Here is a 26,807-nt window from a genome sequence, read left to right as displayed (position 1 = left end):
CTACGGACGTTTGTTTACGTTAAACACTAATACTTTGTAGAATTTCAAAACAGCACCAGGCCTCATCTATAATAGAATTAAAACTAAATTTACAAACATGGGCGTGATCCAATGCTTCTGAAATTCAATTTTAGTTGGGCATAATTTAATGCTTCTCGAATACAATTTTAGTTATTTTCAAGTTTCAAATACAACTTCCATTACGTTACGTTACTTTTCTGTTCGTAGGGAGCTCGGTGGCAGAGCGCTTACGTCTGGTGCGTGGAGTACCTGGTTCGATCCCCGGCTATGTAAGTTTATGGTGGACAATATCGTGTCCGTGAGGTTTCTCAAGGTACTTCCGTTTCCTCCCACATTTTCATTCCACCAATTCCTCCCCCATCATTCACTTGCCTTAATCATCGATTTTCTTAGCCTAAAAGAAATAATCAGGGATGTTAAACTGAAAGATTCCATTTTCATTTTTATCTGGTCATTTGTTTGTTACAATTAAATCATCCACCTTAAATTTTCCACATTTCCATACTAATTAGATCTCTAACTCGTCGTACAGATACATAAATTATGTGGATGACAATACAAAATATCCACATAATTTTTGCTATAGCATATCCTTTTATTGCAAAAATAATAATATGTAGTACAAATACGAATAATATATATCTAGCACAAATAATACAACAAATACGTTTAGATTGTGTATATGTAAGCAACATCAGTTAATTAAACATTATTTCAATAGATGGCAGACCGGTTGAGAGCTGGTTTGAGACCTTTGTGCTTCTCTGACGTAAAAATTAGAGGCCTTCTGTAAAAACGACATTGTGGGCTAACATTAAGAAATTGAACTAAGTCTTAAAGCATTGGGCACGACTTAATATTCACATAAACTGCTTTACTCATCTTCGCATTAAGCACGGGACCCACTGATCACAGATTATAGTGAACCATTTTCCTATTATCCTTGAAAACCTTTGGGCCTTAACCTTAAAGAAGATAGTCTTTGTCTTGTTTCTAAGATTCAGGGCTAAAGGTTTTTATGGATATAGGGAAACTGCTAGCTATAATCTATCATAATTAGTGGATCCCATGTTTGATGCGATTAATGAGTCAAGATCATGAAGATCAAGCCGCGTCGAATACTTTTACTCCCATTTCTTCTTTTACCTACAGAAAAATATTCTTCCTGCAGTTTATAAAAGAATTGTTTTCAAAACTTTATTTCGGTTATTTTGAACTCAACAAAACTGGAACTGGTCGTTTAACGACTTTAAGTAATAAAAAATAATAGTAATTATTATAAATATCACACAACTTTAATAACAAAATATAAAACAATTATTACAAGGTAGTACACCCTGATAAAGAAAATTTGTCTACCAAAATAATTTCTTAAATTTTCTTTTTAAACCACATTATAAATATATCAACCAAAGTTTTGGCTCTATAATACTGGAAACGGTTTAACAATTATTGTATATGGTTGATTGTGATATTCAATGTACTAATTTTGCCCATTTCTTTCTAATAATAAGATATACATCATATGTTAATAGAAATTTTATCTGGAATTTTCTGGTATTGGTATCACTGGAATATTTCTGTTTCCTGTTTGGAGTGGAATGACTGGTTCTTGTTGAATTAAACTCTGATGAAGAAGAAACTCGCCCACTTCCCGAAACGATCTTTGCATGTTCCTTGTTTGACTTTGGGACGTTAATAATTGCATTTCAATATCAGACACCGCACCAAAAATTCTCGATTTTGCCATATGTTGGAAAATAGGTGGAAAGGTTTTAATCGTTTCACCAAGACCCAAAAGAAAAGCATCTATAGGATGCTGAGAAACAGAAGGTCCATCTTGGTTTTTAGACACATATTTCACAAAATTATTTGATGGCGGTGTCATACCAATCTTGCGTCTTTTCTTGTTCTCGGGACCTTGTGGTATATTGATGCCACTATTATTATCACCCAGTTTGCTTGTGGACGAAGCAGCATCTTCAACCTTTGACGTCATTTCAGTGAGTGACTCTACCTCAGTGTCATCCTCACTACTCCTCCCATCCACTTCTTCTCCAGCAAACTCAGTTACAGCTTCAGTTTCTTCATTAATATTATGGCCAATCTCCTTATCATGGATAAATGGTAGCAGAAAAGACATTGCACGTCCGAATTTCCATTCCTTTCCTCTCACAATACCTTGTGGAGTCGGCACTTTTTTATTTTTCAATGCCCTTCTGTATTGATCCCTTAGATTAAACCATCTGTGTTTGCATTGAACACCTGTAGGGAAATTCATGCATACAGTTTTAATTAAAAAAGTCATAAAATAAATAAAGAAATAAATTTTACACTGTAATTTTATTAATACCATAGACCTACTTTTTTTTTTCGTTCGAAGTCAAAAGCGCGGCGCACTATTGGCAAGTGCTATGGAAATTAACCGAGAGTGTTAGCCGGTTAATGTCGGCAAAAGACAACATGGCAACTGGAATACATTAAATATCTCTCTTAACTAAAATTTAACATAAATAGGATGACCAGATACACTCTTTTTAAGAGTAATACACTCTTTTGGAAGTTGAAATAGTCTATACTCTTTTCTTCTCGCCAAAATTATTGCGTTTACATACTATTATTTTCGTGTGTTACATCAAAATCATTTGACATAAAAGCATTCAAAGCTCAAAAGCAAGGCCGGCCTTAGGCAATTTGCCGCAACGCGCAATAGCGTCATTTGCCGCACCCCTTACTCCAGAAAGAACTCTTAAAAGCCACAATTTTAAATATACTACCTTATCATGAACGACGAAGAGGGAAAGTGCAGAGTGCACTCACACTCAGAAAGGCCTAAACATTACAAATACAATCTCGTTGTGTTTGTTTTTTCTTTAAATAATAATCTATTATGTTAGTTAAAGATAAAGCAAACATATCTGCAGAGGAAAGATGGTAATCCTTTTTATACGATTTAATATGAAACTTCAATCTAAGGTACTTGCGGCAAATAAGGCCCGAAGGGAAATAAGGCCCAGTGCAAAATTTCCTATGTTAGAAGCACTGTAGGAGAAATCTGGCAATGTCGCAAGTAGCAATTACTCACACAGTGCCTGCTTGCAAGAGTTCGTCTTCCTGCCCTTGGTTAGACGGAAACGGTGCTGGCAGTATTGAATCATCGAGAAGTCAGTTTCCATCTGTTGATATAATTTACGGAGACAATATAAATTCATCTTTTGTATGTAGAATAAAGCTAACGCGAAATATCTTGTATATTTGTGGTGATCATAGTGTTTAGTACTTGGGATAATAGTTACTTCGTTTTAGTCCGAAACATGTTTGTAAATAACGATTTATAAAATGACGAGTACATGGTCGGTAAATAAGGTCCACCAAAAATCTACTGGCCCTCATTACTCTACAAAACATGTATACGTTGTTAAATACTTTGAAACTGGCAACTTAAGTGTTTGTTATTCCTTCTTGGCCAATGCCAGCCTCTGTAGGAGGGCGGTCTATCATGTTCGGGCCTATACGTTGTTGACTATACGGGTTCGCAGGTTCGAATTCTACATTGATGTCTTTCATAATGTAAATATCTAATTATAATGCATGCGAATGGCTCAAACCTATGTTTTTGAGTATATTCTAAGCACATTTTCGTGCGGTTCTGAGCGTTCGAAGTATCGTAATATCGTTCATTATGCGCCAAAGAAGGATCGGTAACATGCGAAGCTGTAAACTGTGCGGTGTATGGGTACGTGACTCATGCATTGTCATGGTCGACGCCGATGATGAGGAATTCATTTGCTACAAATGTTATCAAGTGTATACATGGTTGAAAGTTAGTGTGAAATTTGTTTTCAATAGTGACTTGTTTATTATATGCCCAAGCTTATTCTTTAAAATTCAGTTAGTTGCCACGAATTAACTGACGACTGCATAACACATTGAAGATTACCTATATCCTTATTATTTCATATCCATATTGTTACTAAATGTCCTTTTATTATTAGTATTTAAAGAGCTGTAAAAATATTAGGTGTTGAGTTCTAGTTGTCTCTCAGGTCGTAAAATTTTACTTTTTAAACAGTGGGCCTTATTTATCTACCATGCGGGTAATAAGGCCATTTTTTATGATTCTCTTTCAATACATTTTTCATGTTTTCTCTTAATACATTTAGCCCAATCAATGTTTAAGTTAAATATACCATAAGATAGATAAAACATTGACAAATAAAATGCATATCAATTTATGTCTATTACATTAAAAGTATTTACTTAATGAAGCATTTTTTTTTCAGGTGGGCCTTATTTGCTGCAAGTACCTTATCAGTTTGCAATTCCAGTGCAACTAGCTTTTTTATTTCTTGATTTTCCTTCTACATCTGTTAAAAGAAAAAAAGTTGTTTCCACCTTCAATGATAAGGAATTTGTTTATGACAAAGACATGACTAGGTTTCAAAACTGTGATAATTAACTAAATGGAACAAGTGTTTGCAACAGTTCGAGAATTGAATTCTTGTATTTGACAACAATCAAGCAATTTCATGTTGGGATTTGTTTGACCATTTGCTTCAGCACTGTTCACAGGACCTTAAACTAATGCGACTTAAACGTGACCTATGAATGTAGTGTTCAAACACACAAAGTCAGTTTAGTAACTATAACTACCATCGTCATGAAATATGTTTCCAACAAGAAATATTTAGACTATTTTAAGTAAGATAGGGAGTTATGATAGATTTTTCCGCCCCTCAAAACTTGCCGCCTCGCACAAATGCACGTGTTGCACATGTGGTAAAGCCTCCTCAAAAGTTATTATTAATTACATTTGGTGTTACCAATTAACAAAAATGGTGGCTTTGTACTTCATTTTTGCCACAATACTTAGATCACGGAGTTATAAACTCGAACGATTTTCTCTCTAATATAACAAGTTCTCTAGCTATGAAAATATCAGTGTTCCCATTTTTCTTTGGTTTGAACGCAGTTGTAACATGAAAGGGAATAAGACAATCTACTATTATCACATGCTAGTAGATTGATCTTTGGACATTTATTAGTTATACCCAAGGTTGGAAAAAATACAGTTTTTTTTTAAAGAAAGGAACAAAACAAGTGTTTAAAACATGAAAAAGATGTTCAAAATGTTTTAAACATGTTTTAAAACACACACGAAAAAAACTGTTTTAAACATTTTGAACGGCTTAAAACATGATTTTAAACATATATTTCAAAATCGTGTAATAACTTTTTTCGTTAAGACTTTTTGCTCTTGCAACAAGAATTACAGATTTATCCTGTATATACCGTTAAGTGCAACATTGATAACAGAAAGAAAACAGTTTGGCTTTTTTTTTTTAAAAAAAAATGGCTTTTATATAGTGTTTAAAATCATTTCTTGGTCATATTAGATTCAAGATATTTTCTTAAAAAATATTTAATATTTTCGTAGTCCACTAGTGATAATGAACCTTAACATACCAAATTTCATTTTAGTAGCACCAGTGGTTTTGGAAATGACTATTAAATGTCCATATCGGATTCTGACTTCCTATTTCCGTAAGCCACTACTGGTAACGCACTTTTTTTTAAACCTAATTTCATTTGTGTAGCACCAGTGGTTTGCAAAATGACTTTTGAATGACAATTGGATTTAACATGGCATTCTTTGCGACATTTGGCTCAAATAATTGTATTATTATTGGAATTATACACACGTGTGCACAATTTTTACTCTATTAGTCACCTAAAGGAGGTGTTCAGATATGCTCTGGACACGCCATATCTGAACTTAAAAAAAAAAAAAAAACTAAGTTAAAGCCAAATTTATCCTGCAACCGTTGTTCGAAACGCATAAAATTAGTTTGTTTGGTTTGATTAATAATAGTTTTGCATCAGTAGCAAGGCTTTATGACATAGGACTTATTATTTAAAATGGGATTCGAACAACTAATTTTGAAATTTTACGTCGGATCGCAGTCAAAATCTAGGCCTATACAACAAATTTCGTATGTCTGCGCCTCTACCCTTAAAATTTAATGATAAAAGACCAAAAATTGCGCCCGTAGCGTGCTACATGCATACAGACAGACAGAGGGACGAACAAATGTAGATCAAGTTGTCCCGCGAGCCTCACTCACGTTCCGGAATGATGTGACAATAAATATTACTTTTAAGGGATAGTTACGCGGGTGACTGCCATACCTTGCGCTTTCTCGCCTGGTCTCGTCAATACAAGTTATGCCAGGGTGTAAAGTTTTTAAGAAAATTTAGAACGGAGTTGCGGAGAGAAACGAAACAATGATAATTCTTTTATTTATTTTTATTATCAATTCTACAAGTAATCCAACCTTCGACTATGACACTTTCTCGAAAGTTAATTGATAAGCATTTAAACATAATAATAATAAACGCTAAAAACAAGGGAAAAAAGAGAAAAAATAAATTGTAGATCACGACATTGACGTCCTGTAACCACAAGAAATCAAAACATTCGCACGGGAAGAAAATAGCCGTCTGAACGGGGAGTACTTTTTGACAATTTTCTTTCTCTGGCAGATTTTATTACAAAAATAAAATGAAAATAAACGTATGTTTAAAACAAGCCTTAAAAAATACGCGTGTTTAAAACAAAGTGTTTAAAACGTATATGAAATGTGTTTTAAACAAAATAAATTATATTATATTATTTAAACAAAATAAATAAATTGTTTAAAACAAATTTTAATCATTTGTTTTAAAATTTTGCTTTAAACAAAACAACCCTGGCTATACCTAGATTGTTAAACAAAACTTAAACTTCAAGACTCGATCATAATTTTGAGATATGCTTCATTAATCATACTGTGTACTGTCGTCTTCTTTGTGATAGAATGAAAGGCTTAATGAGTGAATACGTTTAGCATCAGTTCGATCTATCGTGAAAAAAAAAGCTCAATTTCCTCGGAAACTACGCACGAGTCTTTCACTCACCCATATTATTTTGTTTGTTGTTTTGTATATGCCTCTTCTTTGGAGAAAATATTCTCCGCTAAAACGCTAATAATATCGTAGAATTTAAGAGGAATTTTGTTAACTTTTGGTGCTGATAGTTGTCTGATGAAACATTTCCTCGCAGGGGGAGCGTAGACAAAACGCTGCCCTCTCAATTTAGTGACAATTTTTTTCTCTCAATATCAAAATACGTCAAGTGCCCGATATCCGTCACCGTGCCTAAATCCGTCCCCCACTCAATCTCCGGTAGAAGATGCTGTTGTCAAGTGGAAGTCAGTGCAACATATGAGTCACAAAGCCATTACCTAGGTGTGTGTTGTGAAAAGCGGATAACATCAACATGCTGCAATTGTAGTGTTTTATCATTTTAGTCGATCCGAAAACAATTCCTGATAATAACTTTACACGTTGATAGCTTCACTCTAGGTATGTTGTTAGCTGTCAATTATGGTATTCACCGTAGACTATAGTATTATATGTAACTTAGAAACCACGGATACACTGTAGTTGTGATCATTGTCAGGAAAAATGCCGCCATGTTCACACTGTACGTATGCCTAAATTCCCTCCCCTTATTATGTTCCGAATACCGTCCCGGGGACGATAATAGGACCTATATGTTCTTCTTGCATTTTTCAGATGGGGAATCGCAAGAAGTGAAAAAAAAAGAGAATATGATTGCTGCTATTTGAGGCTGTAAGGGATCCTACGATTTCCATGTGCTACAAACAGGCATCAAAAATGTTTCAACTTCCCCGAGCTACTCTTTAAGATTACGTTAAATCGGAACAAACTGTTGAGCAATGTGCTGAAAGAAAATTAGGACGAAAAACTTATTTGTGATGAAATTGAGAAAAGCCTTGTTGCGTATTGCGTTGAAATGGAAACTCACTACTATGGATTATCTATTTCAGATCTAAAAAGAATGGCTTACGAATTGGCAATCAAAAACAATATGAATCTCCATTTTGTGATAACATAAAAACAGCGGGGGGATGGCGCCATCTGTTTTTTAAGAGTGATTCGGAATTAAAACCTAGAAAACCACATAATTTGTCTTTGGCTAGAATACAAGGGTTCAACAAAGAAAGTGTGTAGATTTTTTTCGTGATACTCAAAGGTGAATTGCAGAAGATAAATTTCGATCCAACACGTATGCACAATGTGGATGAGACCGGCATATCTATCGTGCAGCGTAAGTCATCTAAAGTTGTTACAACAAATGAAAATAGAAGCAAATTAGTATCGGCTGAGAAATGGGCAATAATAACAGCTGTGACATGCATGTCAGCAACTGGCCAGTTTGTGCAACCTCTTTTGATATTTCCACAAAAGAAGTGGCAGTCGGAACTTTTAGAACAAACATGTACTTTCCAATAACACTGAAATCATCAGTTCCGAAGCTATTAGGACAGTTCCATTGATCATTCCCTCAATGTCAAAAAGGGCTGAAGCTGCATTGTTGGTCACTGGTTCATCACACAAAGAAACAATCATGGAATTGGATAAGAAAAATAAGAAACATGAATCAATCCAACAAAACAGTGTTTAGTCTGCGTTGCGTAGGAAACGTTATTTTCAAGAAACGCAGGAACAACCATCTACTGCTGCTAGACCATCTATATCTGGAACACAGAAGCAAAGAAAAACTTCGAAGGAGAATATTGGCCCTCGAAGAAGGATGAAAAGACTTTCCTCAAGCTCATCAAATCAAAGTGATACTCAAGCTACAGCAGTGCAATGTGTTTCTGCTGATGAGGAAGACAGCAACAATGACGCAATCTGCTCAATGTGTGGAAAGCTCTTTTCACAGGGTAAGGTGGAAGTGGATTAGGCGCATTAAGTGTTTTGTATGGTATCACTAAGAGTATTCTTCATCTAAAGAACGTTATATATATATATATATATATATATATATATATATATATATATATATATATATATATGTGTGTGTGTGTGTGTGTGTGTGTGTGTGTGTAGGTGTGTGTGTGTGTGTGTGTAGGTGTGTGTGTGTGGGGGGGTGATATCTGTTCGTACGGATAAATGTGATTCTCAATTTTTGCTATGAATGTAGCACCAAAATTAACATTATTTTAAACAGAACTTTGCCATTTTTTCTTTCTATTTTCATCACAAACAGTTTTCAGACTTTAGTTCACTTATTAAACTGAAGTATCGTTGTATTTGTTAGCAAAATAAAACTAATAGAAAACTAAATAAACGTTTTTTGTTTTATTTCACTGTTTTTCACTTCATTCTGCTTGTTTATATTAAGAAAACATAGGGGGGGGGTGGTATTTGGACACTTTTTTAAAAAAATGGAAATTTGCATTTATTTTTTATTCTTTTATTAATAACTTGAGTAAATATAGTTTTTCTACATTGTGTTGAACACTTGTCTAAAAGGAATGTTCATACTAATTATAGGCGGTACAATAACAGATTTTCTCCTAACTACCTTGCCAAAAAATCGAAAAATATAATTGGGGACGATATTTGGGCACTTGACCTTATATCCTTTCACAGTGTTTTTTTTTTATTCCTCGTATTCTGCTTTAATAATGTTTTACTAGCAACTAATTTGATAACATTTACTTATGTATGGGATTAAGGAGATAACGCGTTCCCAGCCGATAGTTGCTTCCTGCCTTGAAGACATACTGTATGTTGCCGCTAGTAACAAATCATAGGGCACCATAATAACGAACACTGTACACTGTTTTGTTACTTGCAAAGATTTTGAAATAGAGTTACGACATTACATTAACACTGAATATTATACGGGTGTCCCAAAAGTCGGTATCTATACAGTTCCGTACCGATCAGCTCACTGTATTTTATTATCAAACAGGTAGACCTAGTTTTATTATTATTATTATTATTATTATTATTATTATTATTATTATTATTATTATTATTATTATTATTATTATTATTATTATTTGCTCTTAACATCTTTTTGCTTATAACTTAAGCCCGGAACAGTCGAAACAAATAATTCCATAAACTAGAATGTTATACTTAATCAATGCAGGGGTGTATACCTACTTTTGGGCCGACCTGTATTTCTATACAGTAAAAGATGGCTGTGCTAATTTACTGCATTTGGGTATTTCTGTGTTACCCTAATATTGTTAAACTTTGGCATATGTCTGATGTGTAAATTTGGAGTAAATTATTCACTATCATTTTAACAATTTTGAAGTATTTGAAGCTGTGCCAGATCTTACTTCTACAGTATTCCTTTCCAGATGGTAAATAACATGCATACCAAGTTTGGTTGGAATTAATAATACTATTTTTTAAAATGAAAGTACCTGCTACTCTGGTATTAACTAGTGCTGTCCGGTTTTTGATAAAAGTGAAATTTCATAAAACCGAAATGTCGGTTTTGAAAACCGCAATTGCGGTTTCGGTTTCGAAAACCGCTTTTGCGGTTTCGGTTTTGAAAACCGCATTTTCGGTTTTCAGAAAATTGGTTTTCTGAAAAACCGAAAACCGCAAATGTCACAAAAATACGACAGCACTAATATCAAGTAACGACGAGAAAACAGCAAAGAATCTGTCCCCACTCCGGCTCACAGTTGCCAGATGGAGGGAAATTTCCCTCGGCGTAGGGAAAAAATGATCAAAATTTGCAGAAGGAAAAAAAGATATTTTTTCTTAAAATGTCTTAAAGTGTGGGAAAATTCTTGGTGAATATACTTTTACAATTGGCAGAATAAAAAAATTAGTTGCAATTTCTCAAAGAGGCACGGCTATCGTTATTGGGAAGTAAAAAGATAGAATAAAATATAATCGGTGTTTCCTTCACGTATAAAGAGGCCCACTCACGGTCCATGGTTTGCGCAAACAAGGCTGTTTGTGCAAACAGTTTGACCGTGTGTGGCGATGTATGAACTGTTTGCGCAAACGTTTGTGCAAACATTTTCCACATCGAACTCGTTCGAAGATTGTTTACACGAACATGATGTTTGCGCAAACACGTGGACCGTGTATGGGCATGTTTGTGCAAACACGAGCTTTATTTCCGAGTAGGAAGCCTAGTGTACAGACGCTTATTTCTTTCGCTATGGCGTCAATGAATAGGAATCAAGAATTCTGGCGAGAATGTATTGACCTTTATCGAATTTTACCTGAACTGTGGAAGGTAAAGAGTGAAGATTATAAAAACAGGAATTTGAAAAATGCGGCATATGAGAAGTTATTGCAGATTTCAGATGAGAAAAGACATGGCCTTGTGTTGGCTTCACACGGCGTCCAATTGGCATTGAGCGGTGTTGACAGTTCGCGACAAGCAGTTGTGCACGCTGTCTTCTCGCGCTACTGCGAATCTTGACAATATAACAGGCGCTACTTAGAAATATTGTACTAGCACATTAACTGCTCACTTTACCAAGTAGAGAAAAGAATTACGAACAAATACGTGAAAACTACATCTTTCTATGTCAACTGGTTGTCATGATAGACGCTTTGAAAGGTTTCCATATAAAACAATTAGTAAAACGAGCGTTGAGTCCCGCGTCTAATTTCCATTGGATTTTGTTTCGATTTGCAAATAGAACTCACAACTTTTATTACAGGATAATCAGGGGTGTAGCCAGCAAGTTGTTCTAGGAGAACATTACTTTCAGGGGGAGGCAAGCTTTTCACATATTAAAAGCAGAACAAATTACCTCTTTCACAACATGAAAGCATTTTAACTTACCATACATACATACATACTATGCGCATTATTATATTTTCACAATGCTTCCTTATCAAAAAACGGATCGTGACAGTACTGAAGTTAAAAACCGGAGTCTAAAAGATGAATCAATAAGCTATTCATAAGAAAATAAATGCTGTTTATAGCAGTCTGTTTATCTGACTTTGTGTTTATGTAGGTTAAAATACTAAAGAGGAAAAAAAAAACGAAAAAATATTAACTCCGATATTATTATGCAATAATATAGTAGAGTTCACAGTGCACCCAGTTAGGGAAATGAGAATATAAAGCATATGCTTAATTTTAGTTGATTGAATTAGGTATAGAAACCGTATTGATGACGATTGATTTTTTTTTAAAATTTCATATTTTATTATAAAGTCCTTCATTTGCATTCTGTTAAAAAAGTTTATTGAACATATACTAGACGAACCTCATTTTGGAGCTGGAAATAGTTCGGAAAGACAGAGCCCCCTTTTCCCCCGTAGCTACATACCTTTGCAATCTTTGCCATCATCGTAAGAATAAAGCATGGGACGTTTGTAATTTGTTTTGAAATTTACTTCAAGATAGACCCTTTCTTATTCGACAGAAGAAACGCAGTAGGTTTCCTGTTTCTTTTTTTCCTTTCACGTTCCACCGCCTTATTATGTGTGACTTTTAACACCCTCTTTTCTCCTCTATAAGGGAATCAAAAGCATCAGGCGTCTGAATGGTGTCATAAATTATCGTAACCCAAAACAAACTCGAGCATATCGAGTTGCTTAGGAATCAGATGGATTACTTTCGTGGCACCTACACGAAGAACAAACGTGCTACTTGTTATGAAAACGGAGAAGGAAAGAAAGGGGCTAGTGTAGAATTCATCAGTCTCTCGTTGCTTTCTTTCGTGGTAGTTCGTTTATTCTCCAAAATTATAGTTGACAATGTCTTTAAGCAAACCGAGTACAGCAGAAGTTTTATTTTCTGTCTTCCTTTTTTTTCTTTTTCTTTCAAGTGCTACGAAGTCAAGCTCGAAGAATTATTTTTTGTGCTTACAGTTTTTGGAACCGATAAAAATAAATTTACAAGAGTCAGATTCAGACAAAGACGAAATATTAACTGACATAGATGATAGTGAAAGTAGTGTTGAAGACAAGTGTTTAGCATTTTCACTGGAAAAGTTAACATGTAAGTAATTTAGTTGCTATATATACTTCTAGGATGCACAGTCAAAATTCTTGAGTTTGCTGGAATAGTACATTTACATTGTGAATAATGTTGCCAATGTATGTGTCATAATCAACCACTCTTTCATCCACACCCTCTTCTTTCTTCTTGGTTTCGCGGGTATTTCCGCTTCCAAAGCACAAGCAATTACTATCGCTAAACAAGCTGCTTCAGTGGACATGCTTACGCGATTAAACTCAAAATTGAACTGAAGTTTGTGCTAACAGTTGTATCGTGTGTGGCCGAGTGTTTGCGCAAACACGATGTTTGCGCAAACCATGGACCGTGTGTGGGCCCTGTAAACTACTGCAGGTGTCTGGAACTTGCGATAAGAAGCCAGTCAACACATGCAAAACCACAACATTCACATTTATCGGAGTGGCAACAAATCAACAATAAAATTGTGTATTGAGATAGAGATTTTCTTTTTTTCTTTTTTATTAAGAAAGGGAGGTGGTGCCCTTTTGTTAACAAAAGAAAGAGTGGCAGTACTATTTTTAAAAACAAGGGGAAAGAGTAATAATAATATAAAAGATGTCTGTCTAAGTGGATGATATTTCAAATTGAATTTCATGAGTTGCATGTGTATAGGGATATACCTCATTTCTATTGAGCTTAGTGTTGGCTTATTACCCCATTTTAGCGGGTACCACCCGATTTTCAGGTTCTATATTCGTCCCCCGCGTAAACATATCTTAATCCCGAAAACCCACCCGCTTTTTGGGATTGGAGAACAATCTAAGAGGACTTAGTTGGTATGGTACATTCAACGTAAACCGTTACACCTCTGACAATCTCAATCGCGATTGAGTTAAATTTGGACTCGCGCTCGGGCTCAGGCTCTGGGCTATCTGAGCAGTGCGCGTGTGCAGAATCATTTGCTAATAAGAGATCTGCTCTAATGCACAATGGTTTTCTTTGTGTAGTTCATGTGTTTTTAATGTAATGCATTGGAAGTTCTATACGAATGAATATTCGTTTGTAGATGTTGTGACAAACTTACTTGAATTAATCATTCCTTCATAAGCTACAAGAATGCCGAACGACAATTTCAAATGTAACTTTCAAGACTCTTATAGAAGCGAATTTACGTTTCTTAGCCAGGGCAGAACTCAGTTTGAAGCAAAATGTACACTCTGGAAAACTGTTTCGTTTGAAAAGTAGGATGCAGGGAAGCAAATTGGACCTCCCCTGATTTTTATATAGTTTGTAAATTAGACCACAAGGAACACGAATCTGAAGGAAATTTGACATTCCGAGTTTCGGAACTCGAGATATTAAAACTTAAAGTTTAATATAGACGCTATCTATCTATATGAAAAAACACAATATTCTCTATACGAAACATATTATGTCCTGTGAGATATATAAAGGTAACCAAGAAAGTTCTGTCGCTTTTTGTGGAGGTCTGTGTTCAATTGACCTTCATATCGTGAGTTGAATGCTAATGGATATAAGGCGAAGGTCAGTTGTTGGTGTGGGTATATCCAATATTCTACCTGGTTGTGGCAGTTCAGTTACAACGTGAATTTGTGTAAGGACTGAGTGAATATGGAACCTCCACAGAGCGTCATAAGGGCGTGTATGCTATACGAGTTCAAACTTGGATCGAACACCACTGCAGCAGAGCGGAAGATACCTCAGGCCTTTCGTGAAGGTGTCGTGATTACGCAGACAGTGCAAGGGTGGTGTAACAAGTTTAAGAACGGTGACGAAACACTCACGAAAGACGCACCACACGTGCCGGAAGACCAACACATGTACAAAATGAGGATCTTCAGGTAGCAGTTGAGCCGAACTGTGGACAGACATGTGAGGAACTGGGGCTAACATTCAATGTTAGTGGAGAAACCATTCGCCAGCACCTCTATCAATTTGGGAAGCACTGATTTGTCTCCGGGCCAGAAGGCTACGCGTGCAGACACCTGTGATTCTTTGCTGTCTCGTCTGAGGAAGGAGCCATTTCTGGACAGGATGTTGACATGTGTTGAGAAGTGGGTCCTGTACGAAGCTCCACGGCGTCGTCATCATTGGTTAAAATCCCATGAACTGGTTCCAAAACAGCTGAAATCAGCAATGCAGCAGAAAGTCCTCCTGTGTGTTTGGTGGACTGCTCACGACATCGTGCATCGGGAACTGCTACCGGGTGGTCAAAGCAGAACATCAATGCAACTGTCTACTGTCAGCAGTTGAGCCGTGTTCAAGAAAAACTCAAAACCCTGGAGCCAACACTTCTCAATCGCTATGGGGTTCCCCCGTTACGAAACAACGCTATACCCCACATAGCTAGAATGAGCCGGGACACCATCCTACGCTTTGGATGGGAAACACTACTGCATGCGCCATACTGTCCGGACATTGTACCGTCCTGTTATCACCTGTTCCTTTCCTTGGACACTCACTTTAGAGGACTCCAGTTCAACTCCGTAGTAGAGGTGCTAAATGCACTTCATACCTTCTTCGCTTCACGGCAAACCAAGTTCTACCGCGAAGGAATCCATGCCCATCCCGAACGTTGGCAGAAGGTCATTGATACTGATGGGTACTGTTTTTGATCTTCCAGGTACGTCTTAGGTGATATATCGATGCTCTAAGTCATAGGTCAAAAAGCGACAAAACTTTCTTCGTTACTTTTTTACATATTACATAAAACTACTGTACAAGTTCTAGTATCTCGAGTTCGGAAAGTCAGAATGTCAAAATTCGTTCAGATTATTGCTCATTTTGGTCCAGTTTACAAAATATATAAAAATCAAATAGTGTCCTTTTTGCTTCCTGGTCAGTTTATGATCGAATATCTCGAGTTCCGAAATTCGGAATGTCAAAATTCCTTCAGATACGTGTACCTTGTGGTCTACTTTACAAAATATATAAAAATCAGGTAGAGTCCAGTTTGCTTCCATGGTCAATTTATGTTCGAATATCTCGAGTTCCGACATTTGAAATGTCAAAATTCCTTCATATTCGTGTTTCTTGTGGTCTAATTTACAAAATATATAAAAACCAGGTAGAGTCCAGTTTGCTTCCATGGTCAATTTATGTTCGAATATCTCGAGTTCCGACATTCGAAATGTCAAAATTCCTTCATATTCGTGTTCCTTGTGGTCTAATTTACAACATATATGAAAATCAGGTGGGATCCAATTTGCTTCCCTGCAGCCAAAAAGTACATTGGAAGTGTCATCAAAGAAATAACTAAAAAAAAAAAAAAAAAAGTACTAAGGATCGCAGGTCAGTATTTGTAACACGGAAGTTCACATCAATACTTACGGTTTAGAACCCTCACTTTTCTGATTTTAAAATATGGCAACCCTAATTTAACTGTGACTTGTACAACCATTGAACTATCCCTTTCGCACTGTGCTGCACATATTGGAGCCTGCACATAATAGCCTTGGAGCAAAAAAAAAAAAAAAAAAAAAAAAAGTTAAAACACACATATAAATCAATTCATTTGTCTCGATCGATAGATGCTTTCACAATTGTTAAAAGGTGTAATTAAAAACAGCAAACATTGTTTCTGCTTTGAAAAGGGCAATCCCTTATAAAACCGCAAACACGGTTTCGGGCGGCTTTCGCTTTCGAAAAGAGCTTTTGCGGTTTCAGTTTCGAAAACCGCATTTGCGGTTTCGGTTTTGAAAATCGCATGTGCGGTTTCGGTTTTGAAAACCGCATTTGCGGTTTTCGGTTTTCAGAAAACCGGTTTTCTCAAAAACCGAAAACCGCAAATGTCACAAAAATTCAACAGCACTAGTATTAACATGCTCAAAACACATGATAAGTTTACTTCTGAAAGGAAGAAGTGTGGATGGTTCGAAGAACATTCTGACATAAATAAAGTCCCTACTTCAAAAAGAGTTTAAGAGACGATTGTATACAGCTTATTACTGCGTGCGTAGGCGAAATTGAAGGGGGAGAAGTGGTGACTAACCCTCTTTCTCTAGAACACCATTGGCAACCCCTATAATACTGCTGGACCACAGACCAAAACTGTGGTCGCTAAGAATGCTTTGGAAAATAAGAAAATGAAGATCAGGAACCTTAAAACGGAGATCAAAAATAAACTTATCTTCATCGAATGTATATAAAGTACTACTTCAAGTTAGGTCTGCCTGTGAGCTCAGCTGGTTGAGAAAGGAGTCTTCCTGTTATGGACGTCAAAACAGGGCTAAGAGCTACTATTATAAAAGATTTTGAATATGGCTCCGCTTAGCAAATTTGACAATGGAACAGGTACTTAATGAATAACGTATTTTTTGCAAAACAAAAAAACTAAAGTTGCAACTGATGTACTTGATCCATATGACAGTATAAAGCATATAAAATTAGCAAAATAAGAAAAGGAAATAAAAGAATCAATATATGGAACGCTACGAGTGAAAGACCATGGAACTAAAGAAGAAAGAAAAAATTGAAGAGATGAGAAATTGAACAGGATAAAATACGTCTTGTTAGTAAATCGTCAAGCAACGTATAGTGCTATGACATGAGGAGAAGGAGGGGGTTAAGAATATGTACGAGGAAGGAATTCAATGCCGTAAGGTTGGACTATTGTTTCGATGCATGGCAGTAATATGCCTTGAGTTGTACTTAATGATTGACAGGTGGCAGAGTGTTGCTGGATGAACGACGTACGTGCCAACGCCAGTATCAAGATGGCCGTCCCGCTCTCCACATGCACCGTTAGAATAACGTCCGATTTTTGAGCAATGAAGGGTGAAACCAATTGAAATTCATCGCAGGATGGCAGTAAAGTATGGTGATTCGTGTTTGTCCCTGCAGCAAGTATACGAGTGGTGCAGGAAGTTTAAAAGAGGCATAATAACTGTAGAGGATGTTTCTCGACCGGGTCAGGCTCACCACGTAGTGATCGACAAAAACATTGCGCTAGCAAAACAGCTTGTAAAGGAAAACAGGCGTATTACGCTGAAAGAAATCGCCACAATCTTGAATATTAGCTTTGGTTCAGCTGAACACATTATGCATAATGGTCTGCATTTCAAGAGTGTCTGCAAGATGGATACAACGTCAGTTCACTGCTATATTGAAAGATCGTCGCGTCGGCGCTTCTGAAGAACTTTTGCGTCGTTTCAACGTCGAGGGTGATGCATTTCTGGACAGGATTGTTACAGGTGATGAGACCTGAGTTCACTATCATCAACCAGAAACCCAAAAAGCGAGTAAAGAAATGGTAGCATAGCTCTTCGCCGAAACCGAAAATATCTGCACTCAACCATCAGGACGAAAGGTTTTCTTTCTCTTCTGGGATGCAATGGGAGTAATTTTTGGACGGTACATGCAAAAAGGAGTGACAGTAACCAATGCCTCGTATTCAAGCCAGCTGAAAAACCAACTTCACCCTGCAATCAGGCGTAAACGACGAGGACTTCGGTCCTCAAGTGTCTACTGCATGACTTCGGTCCTACTGCATACTGCCCGTTTGACTATTGAGACAATCGATAACATCAAATTTCAGTGTCTCATTCATACACCCTATTCACCACACCTTGCTCCCAGTGATTTTCATGTGTTTGGACCACTCAAAGAAGCAATGGGAGGCAAGCCTTTCAAGAGTGATGAAGAGATGAAAAATGCTGTGCACGAGTAGCTACAATCTGGACCAAAATAATTCTTCCAACGTGGTATCCATGCATTTCCGAAGTGGTGGAATACTTGCATTCAATGTCAAGGGAACTACGTTGGAAAATAAGAAGTGGGATCTCCTTTTCATTGTTACATTCTAAAATATATTGCATTGTTAAGATTTTCATTTGATCCTCCCTCGTAAAAACCAAATAAAAATTTCTTCCGAAGGGTTATCATTGCAACTTTCAAAACTAATGGCCCATGAGAGGATAGAGTAGGCAATGGACGCCCTAAATTATATTTGCACCCTCTAAAATAGGATATTGTAGAGATGTTTAAAATTTAAACGAAAGTCGGTATGAAAATTTTGTGATTTTATTAACTATTGCAATTTATCCGTTTGTGCGTAAAACTATAAGTTTCTTGCTAAACTCACCAAAATCTACACATTTTTACATTCTAAGAATTTCAAACTCGAGTTCCATACTATTGAATTATGGCAAGTAACAAAGGTGTGGGACCAGATGCACTTCCAAAACATACCTGAAGGCTCAAGGCCTCAAGAATGTTAAGTTCAATATAAATAACTGTAATCCAGTCCCATATCTAACAGGATGGCCTAGGAAAGGTAGATTTACACCCCCAGTGCCCACCTTCAAGCCCATTGAAGAGTTCAATTTTTTGTTCAGATAAATTTACGTTTCAGAAATAAGTACTCAAGAATGTAAGATGAAAAGAATTTACAACTCTGTTAAAGATTCCATAGTATTCTTTGATGTCAGTCATTGTCCCCTAGGTATTAATTTCTGATCCCTCTACGATATTGGGCGGCTTCGGGTCTGGCCCATAGCCTTTCCTAGCGGAATGTCCTCCTTACGCTAATGCCTGCATAAGATAGTAACATAGTTGTTACAAATAAACACTGAGAAACAAACGAGTTTGAAATTATGATGAGTTTGGAAAAGAACGGGGAAAACTGACTCTAGGTAGAACGAAAAGCCAACAAGTAGGTGTTAGCCAAGATTAGGGAATATACAATACTAGGAACAGTGAAAAAAAGAGAAAAGAAATGCTTAGTTTTTTTATTTGAAGAAAATTGTCTTTTTAGGATGTGACAGAAGCTTGGTGTCACCTAAAAAGGAGTAGAAACAATAAGATGAATGGATGTTTGGATGATATTAAAGAAGCAGTCAAAAGGAACAGATCGGAAGAGGGCAACAGCAATGAAAAGTCCTCACTTGACTTGACAGCAGGGGCGTAGCCAGCAAATCGTAATGGTGTTCAGCTAATAATTACCACATCAAAGAAGTGTGCACCACACACATATATAGGCTTATTATATGCATTTACAAAAAGGAAAGGCGAATTTCTTGAGAGACTGAAATACTGATAAACAGATAGAAAGAAGTACTAAAGTAAACTCTCTGGCACTCCATTATGTCTAGGTTTTGGATCGTAGTTTGCTACCTCTTAATTCAGGTATTTCTCCAATTACTTCATACACTGAGTCAACACCAGAAAATTTTAGTCCTCCCATATGGAATAGAATCAACGACCACACACACCGAAGTCAAACACGCTGACATTCTGACTAAGCAGGAACTCAGTAATATTAAAAACTAAACCTTCAATATAAATTTATTTTTTTAATGATCTCTGTTCGTACCCACAGGTTGTAAATTTTAATGGATATGCTGACCAGAAAGAGCTCAAGAAGGCTAAAAAACTATGGTATATACGGAGTTAATTTACTGAAATGTAATATAGAATTGAATAGAGCTTCTGGGAACTTTTGTATATATATATATATATATATATATATATATATATATATATATATATATATATATATATATATATATATATATATATATAGGGTGTTTCACAGCAGCACCGATAACGTTTGGGAGGTGATTCATAACACCATGATAAAACAAAATATATAGGCCAATCTGACACCAAGATAAGATAAAAAGCATAGGCCAGCCTGGGTGTAAAAATGCTTCGTGACACTAAGATAAGACAAAGCTCATCTGGGTGTAGATATGCTTCCTTTCAACGCCATTACCAGCCAAAAATTTCTCGGAAAAGTACAGAAACAACAATAATGTAAAATAATGCAATGAATAAAAATTGTTGCACATTGTTCAAGTTAGACGAACACTGTTGGAATTCGAAACAGAGATAAGTACACATTTGATTTTTCTACTTTATCTCAGTACAGAACAAATTCCCGGAGAAAGAACTGAAATGAAACAAAGTCGTTAACGTCGCACGAATATGTCTTGTAGGCTAATGATGACGGTGGTAAATGAAAGCTAATTATTGCGCTAGAATTCGTGGAATGAATGTGTAGGAAAAAACTAGATATCTTCGAAAACACTCAGTCACGTTGTTGTCCACCACAAACTTTCATGGTCTGAGATCACACGAAGGACCCATCACAAAAGAAATGAGCGCTCTGTTACTAATCAACCGTACCCTTCTTCCCTTTGAAGGAAGAATTGTGATTCTGATAGATGTATCAATGAAGTAAATACTGTAGAATAAACCAACGTTAATATATATATATATATTGACGCTCAAAACATTGAACTCTAGTTTTCTTCGTCCAAAAATGATAAACGCATTTTATAAGTTTGTTGTTCTCAAATGGTGGACCACGTCCCTAGACGGATTGCGAATAGACTGTCGGATTTCTAATATATATATATATATATATATATATATATATATATATATATATATATATATATATATATATATATTATATATATATATATATATATATATATCGGGTGTTGCAAAAGAAGTGTTACAACTCTTGGGACGTGACTCCTGCCACTGAGACAAGAAAAAAGTTATCTTGAACTTTAGCTATCGGACATAGTTTCGGATCTACAAGGTGCCGAAAGCGTGGGAAAATGACTTTCGGACGGACGCCAATAGTTCGGAAACTATCCAACACAAAGAGGGCGGGTAAAAAATTCACTAAAGAAGTCATATCTACTGTATTTAATTTTGCATGTTTCACAATCCTACCATGCACGCGCAAGGGATTCCCCAAAGGAACGTAGGGAGTCCCGGATAATCTGACAAATGGAAATTGGTCTAAATTGTTATGAATTCATAGGGTTTCTACCAGGTAACAATAATTCGTTTGTATTAAGTCGATATCTGGAACAAGTACAAAATGGCGGACACCTTCATGCCCGTTGTGTGTGGTTGAATAATCGCCAGGTACAGATGCTGGCCAACAGTGACGTTCTGAGTATTAAGTGTAGCGAATTTGTACGCAAATGCTCTAGAAAGACATCTGGAGTGTCGGTAGAGCACAACAGATGAAGCAGGGAGATTCACATGTATGGAAACACTTAACGGAAAATGCCCAGAAATGCACTCATACTCAGTAAACGTGTGTTCAAAGCGTCGGAAATGTAAGGATTAGCGTCAAGAACATGAAAGCCATTGCCAATTCACCAATAATATTCCATCAAACCGATGCAATATGATGTGCACGGTTGCATACAATAAGGATGCAATAACTGAGGCTAAGTTGAAATTGTGCAAGGGGACTCACTAAGAAACTGGGTAAACCAAAGGAATGTCACTAGTGGGATCGCATGGTCGATATTGAAATGTGGCCAATGTGTGTGTTGATATCGACATGTAGCTAATGGACAAATGTCAACATGTCCCACTACTGCTGGGACATCGTCTCACGTGCGAAAAATAGGAAAATAACTACTCGGGTCTTGAATCTGAGGCCGTGGGCTCCTAGTAGGATTGAAAACTACGACCACGCGAGCGAAAGCGAGCGCTCTAGCCCTGAGGCTTGAAGGAGCCTCACTTTCTCTGTATTCATTTCTTTGAGGAGTACCCACTTTGTTTGGCAACCGCTCTTGTACAGCCTCCCGACATGTTTGTGTGTTTCATTATGTTACTCCTACTGCACAGTTGTAAACAATCAGAGCTTTAAGACGTTTCTTCCTATTTCTCATGTCGTTTTATTTTCCATATGTGTGGTATTCCAGCAGTAGTGTTACACGTGCCAAATTGGTTCATTTTCGTCTTTGTCTTGGCATTTGCACCGTGTGTAAGATACGAATTTCTGGAGGTATTTTCCTATATTTCGAGTACGTCATATGTCCCATATGTGGGACATGGTACAAGTTCGTTATTTTCACGCTATATTAGAATTTGAACCATGGATTAAAAGATTTCTTTTCATATGTGTCGACTGTGGGACAGTGTCCCAAACAAAGAGGGACATTGATACACTCGTATTCTAGTTACGTTCTACCGAAAAGTGCACCAGATGTAATAGGAGAATGTACAACGTTATTTTCCTAGTTTTCGCACGTGAGACGGTGACCCAGCAGTAGTGGGACATGTTGATATCAACGCTCACATTGGCCATATTACAATATCAATCATGCGATCCCACTAGTGACATTCCTTTAGTTTACCCAGTTTGTTAGTGAGTCCCCTTGCACAATTTCAACTTGGCCTCAGTTATTGCATCCTTATTGGTATGCAACCGTGCACATCATATTACATCGGTTTGATGGAATATTATTGGTGAATTGGCAATGGCTTTCATGTTCTTGACGCTATTCCTTACATTTCCGACGCTTTGAACTCACGTTTATTGAGTATGAGTGAATTTTTTCTGGGCATTTTTCGTTACGTGTTTCCATACATGTGAATCACCCTGCTTCATCAGTTGTGCTCTACCGACACTCCAGATGTCTTTCTAGAGCATTTGCGTACAAATTCCCTACACTTAATACATAGTGTCTATAGAAGCCAAAGTGTTAGTTGGCGAAATTGTAACACGTATGTAGTTTTTTTATGTGAATATATTGTTTTGCTCAACAAATAGTTTGTTTTGTGTTTAAACTGAATACTCAGAACGTCACTGTTGGCCAGCATCTGTACCTGGTGATTATGCAACCACACACAACGGGCATGAAGGTGTCCGCCATTTTGTATTTGTTCCAGATATCGACTTAATACAAACGAATTATTGTTACCTGGTAGAAACCCTATGAATTCATAACAATTTAGACAAATTTCCATTTGTCAGATTATCCGGGACTTCCTACGTTCCTTTGGGAAATCCCTTGCGCGTGCATGGTAGGATTGTGAAACATGCAAAATTAAATACAGCAGATATGACTTCTTTAGTGAATATTTTACCCGCCCTCTTTATGTTGGATAGTTTCTGAACTATTGGCGTCCGAAAGTCATTTTCCCACGCTTTCGGCACCTTGTAGATCCGAAACTATGTCCGATAGCCGAAAGTTCAAGTGAACTTTTTGTCTTGTCTCAGTGGCAGGAGTCACCTCCCAAGAGTTGTAACACGTATTTTGCAACGCCCGATATATATATAATTTTTGTCATTTAAAAAACGGGGGGTAGGCCTCACGGGCTCTGGGCTAGATCTGCTACTGGACATTCTCTTCTACCTTTCTTCGATCAGACCTTTTGCCCTCGAGTTATTCTGTTTTTGCATTTTTCCGACAAATTTTCGACTAGTCATAGCGCCTAGAGGAAGCATTTCTATACCCAGACTCGATATCACTATAGTAATTGGGCCTTGAAGCGATCAACCCCTTCCCTCTGTCTGCACCACTGGCTGATGGTAATGGAATACACTTAGGGTTGACAACTGGCCGGTTTTTCACCGGCCTGGCCGGAAATATTGCTATTATTTTTATTAAAGCCGGTGACCGGTACACACTTCTCACCTGCCCCTTTCTGACCGGTTTTTTCAAACTTGTATCTAGTTCGAAGTATAGATTTAGAAAATAACTTTCATTCTGTAAATCCAAAACTGTCACCTTTCACCATCTAGCAACGATTAATATATTTTGTTAATCTATTTAGATAATTTTAAACAGATGACAGGAAAAATTTGAAATTACTCGTAAGGAACTTTATACATTTATTGAGAGTGAAAAAGGACTTCTTAAAGCCATTTCTTGTAGTTGAAGTATAAGCTTAAAGAATAAACTTCACTTTTCACATCCAAAATTTTCACTTAAAGATTAATACACTTTTGTTCATGTGTTTCGATAATTTTAAAGAAGTGGCAGTTACTGGTAAATACAATAAAATGTTCAATGCCAATTTCAGTTTCTCATTTATAGCACAATATATCTATTAAGCTTATTAGTGAATGTATTAAGGATACGCAGAATACAGGTGCTAGTGCACTTTTGTTCACGATAGTACATTTCCTTCCTATGGATGGGTCCGAACAGAGATAGGCTACTTTACACTTAGACCTATATCATAGGGAATTTTGAGGGGTGCCAGTTTTTAATTTTCCACAGGTGGCAACCCTAATTCTAACAGTGTTCTTCTAACATGAACAAGTGCAATATTTTTTGTTCATTAAAGCATTGTATATGATTATTGCTTATTTTCGTCATTCAACTTCTGATAAAATACCCCAGGAATTCTCCAGTTTCTTTTGGGGTGACACTTCTGCTGACCCTGTGTCACGTCCAGTGAAATCTACCACTAAAATTAATAAATATTTCCCTTTACCTTTCTTCGATCCGACATTTTGTCCTAGAGTTATTCTGTTTTTGCATTTTTCCGACAAATTTTCGACTAGTTATAGCGCCGAAAAGGAAGCACTTCTATATCCAGGTTAGTCTGAACTTTTTGTCTTATCTTGGTGTCAGGAATACCCTCCCAAACATTGTCGGTGTTGTTTTGAAACACCCTATATATATATATATACATCGGATATCAATTTTCAATATCACTATAGTAATTGAGCCTTGAGGCATTATGCCCTTTCCCCTGTCTACACCACTGCCTGACAGTAATGGAATACGCTTATGATAAGCTGTATGTAGTTTGTATGTTTGTATGTTTGTTTGTGATTTGTGTCTAACTTTACGGCTGTCACTATACTGCCAGAATAGTAAATCCGTTCTTTACCGCGTGTCACTGTACTGACACAGGCGAAAGGTTTACTTTGACCCGCGAGCACACATATTTTTTTTTAAATGATGTGCCTTATTGTATGAAGAGATAGTCCATAGTGAAAGGAACCAGAAACGTTGGTTCTCAACCGGTGTGCTCGCGGGTCAAAGTAGACATTTCGCCTGTGTCAGTACAGTGACACGCGGGAAAGAACGGATTTACTATTCTGGCAGTGTACTGACAAGCGGTAAAATAAAGGCTAATAAATAGTGTTAAAGAGAAAACCGTTTCGCTAGGGCTATTATAACAAGAGTTCTTGTCGAGGGAGGACTAAAAATAAGTCCCGTCACTGAGATCAGAAAAAGAAAATAAGCATGAAATCAAAATTATAATTACCTGGACAATTTAACACGTCTCCTATTTGCTGCCAAACCTTGTCTTTCAATTGATTATTGGAATATTCTTGATGAGACATATTATACAGGTATTCCTTACCCTCCACTAAACTAATTAATTTTGCGTCGTCCATTTCGCACGCAGGAAAGCACCCAGCCAACTGTTGACGGTGGCTGATGGTTTATGTTTCCTATCTGCCTGCAGCCTGCCTCTTGCCCAGCACGTATCAGTCACTTCATCACACATACACACGTTCATGCATAACAAGAACCGTACTGCACGTTGTTCAGACAACCTTGGTTGCACACAGTGTTGACACATGCATACCCATTTTCTGTTTCCCTTTGATACTGTATGTAGAACATTTGTAAATTTTCTACAACACAGGTGCAACAACGTAACTTATTCTCTCTATATAAACGAGGAAGTAACTCATCACTGACTGATCAACGCCTAGAACAAACTGATATATATATATATATATATATATATATATATATATATATATATATATATATATATTTTTTTTTTTTTTTTTTTTGACTGTACATTGGATTTGTTTGTGTGTGATTATCGGAAACTCGGCGTTGAAGAGAGATTTCAATCGTCCATATCTCGGAGTTTCTTAAGGCTAAATACGTAAGACACTAGTATTTGAAATTTTCATTCAAAATAATTAAAATATGTGTTTCGGCGTTTCCTGACATTTGACCTTGAAAAAAAAAAGATTGAAAGTCGATGTGGAAGTGGTTGGATGGGACAAAGCTTTTAGAATTAACGTCTCATGATTACTCACCAAAGCTAACAAGGGAAGAGAGGAAGATTATATCGAAATGGAAGATGGTTTATACACCAATCGAAAGCACTAATGACGCCTATTACGAAACTGTAATAAAATAAAAAGTGTTGTCCCAGGGCCACCCGCAGGGTCCCGGGTGGGGGCCAACTCGAAATTAGCAATTTT

The 26,807-nt window shown here is 36.7% G+C and overlaps 2 protein-coding genes across 3 annotated transcripts in view; both read right to left on the bottom strand.

Moving 5' to 3' along the window:
• LOC145694774 (single-stranded DNA cytosine deaminase-like) overlaps positions 1 to 26,807 on the bottom strand; it is a 104,174-nt gene that overhangs the window by 21,497 nt on the left and 55,870 nt on the right. The window lies entirely within an intron of this gene.
• LOC145694768 (uncharacterized) lies at positions 647 to 26,215 on the bottom strand. The gene is made up of 2 exons (XM_081771394.1): positions 25,844 to 26,215; positions 647 to 2,286 (listed from the first exon to the last, which is right to left on the bottom strand). Exons 1-2 carry the CDS (start codon positions 25,974 to 25,976, stop codon positions 1,562 to 1,564), a joined length of 858 nt encoding a protein of 285 aa, XP_081627520.1. The 5' UTR covers positions 25,977 to 26,215; the 3' UTR covers positions 647 to 1,561.

Source organism: Thermobia domestica, chromosome 1 (genome assembly GCF_964235325.1).
Source record: "Thermobia domestica chromosome 1, izTheDome1.hap1.1, whole genome shotgun sequence".
In the NCBI taxonomy this organism is placed as follows: domain Eukaryota; kingdom Metazoa; phylum Arthropoda; class Insecta; order Zygentoma; family Lepismatidae; genus Thermobia; species Thermobia domestica.
Note: the sequence above shows the minus strand (reverse complement) of the source record. Positions and strands in the feature narration are given on the sequence as shown.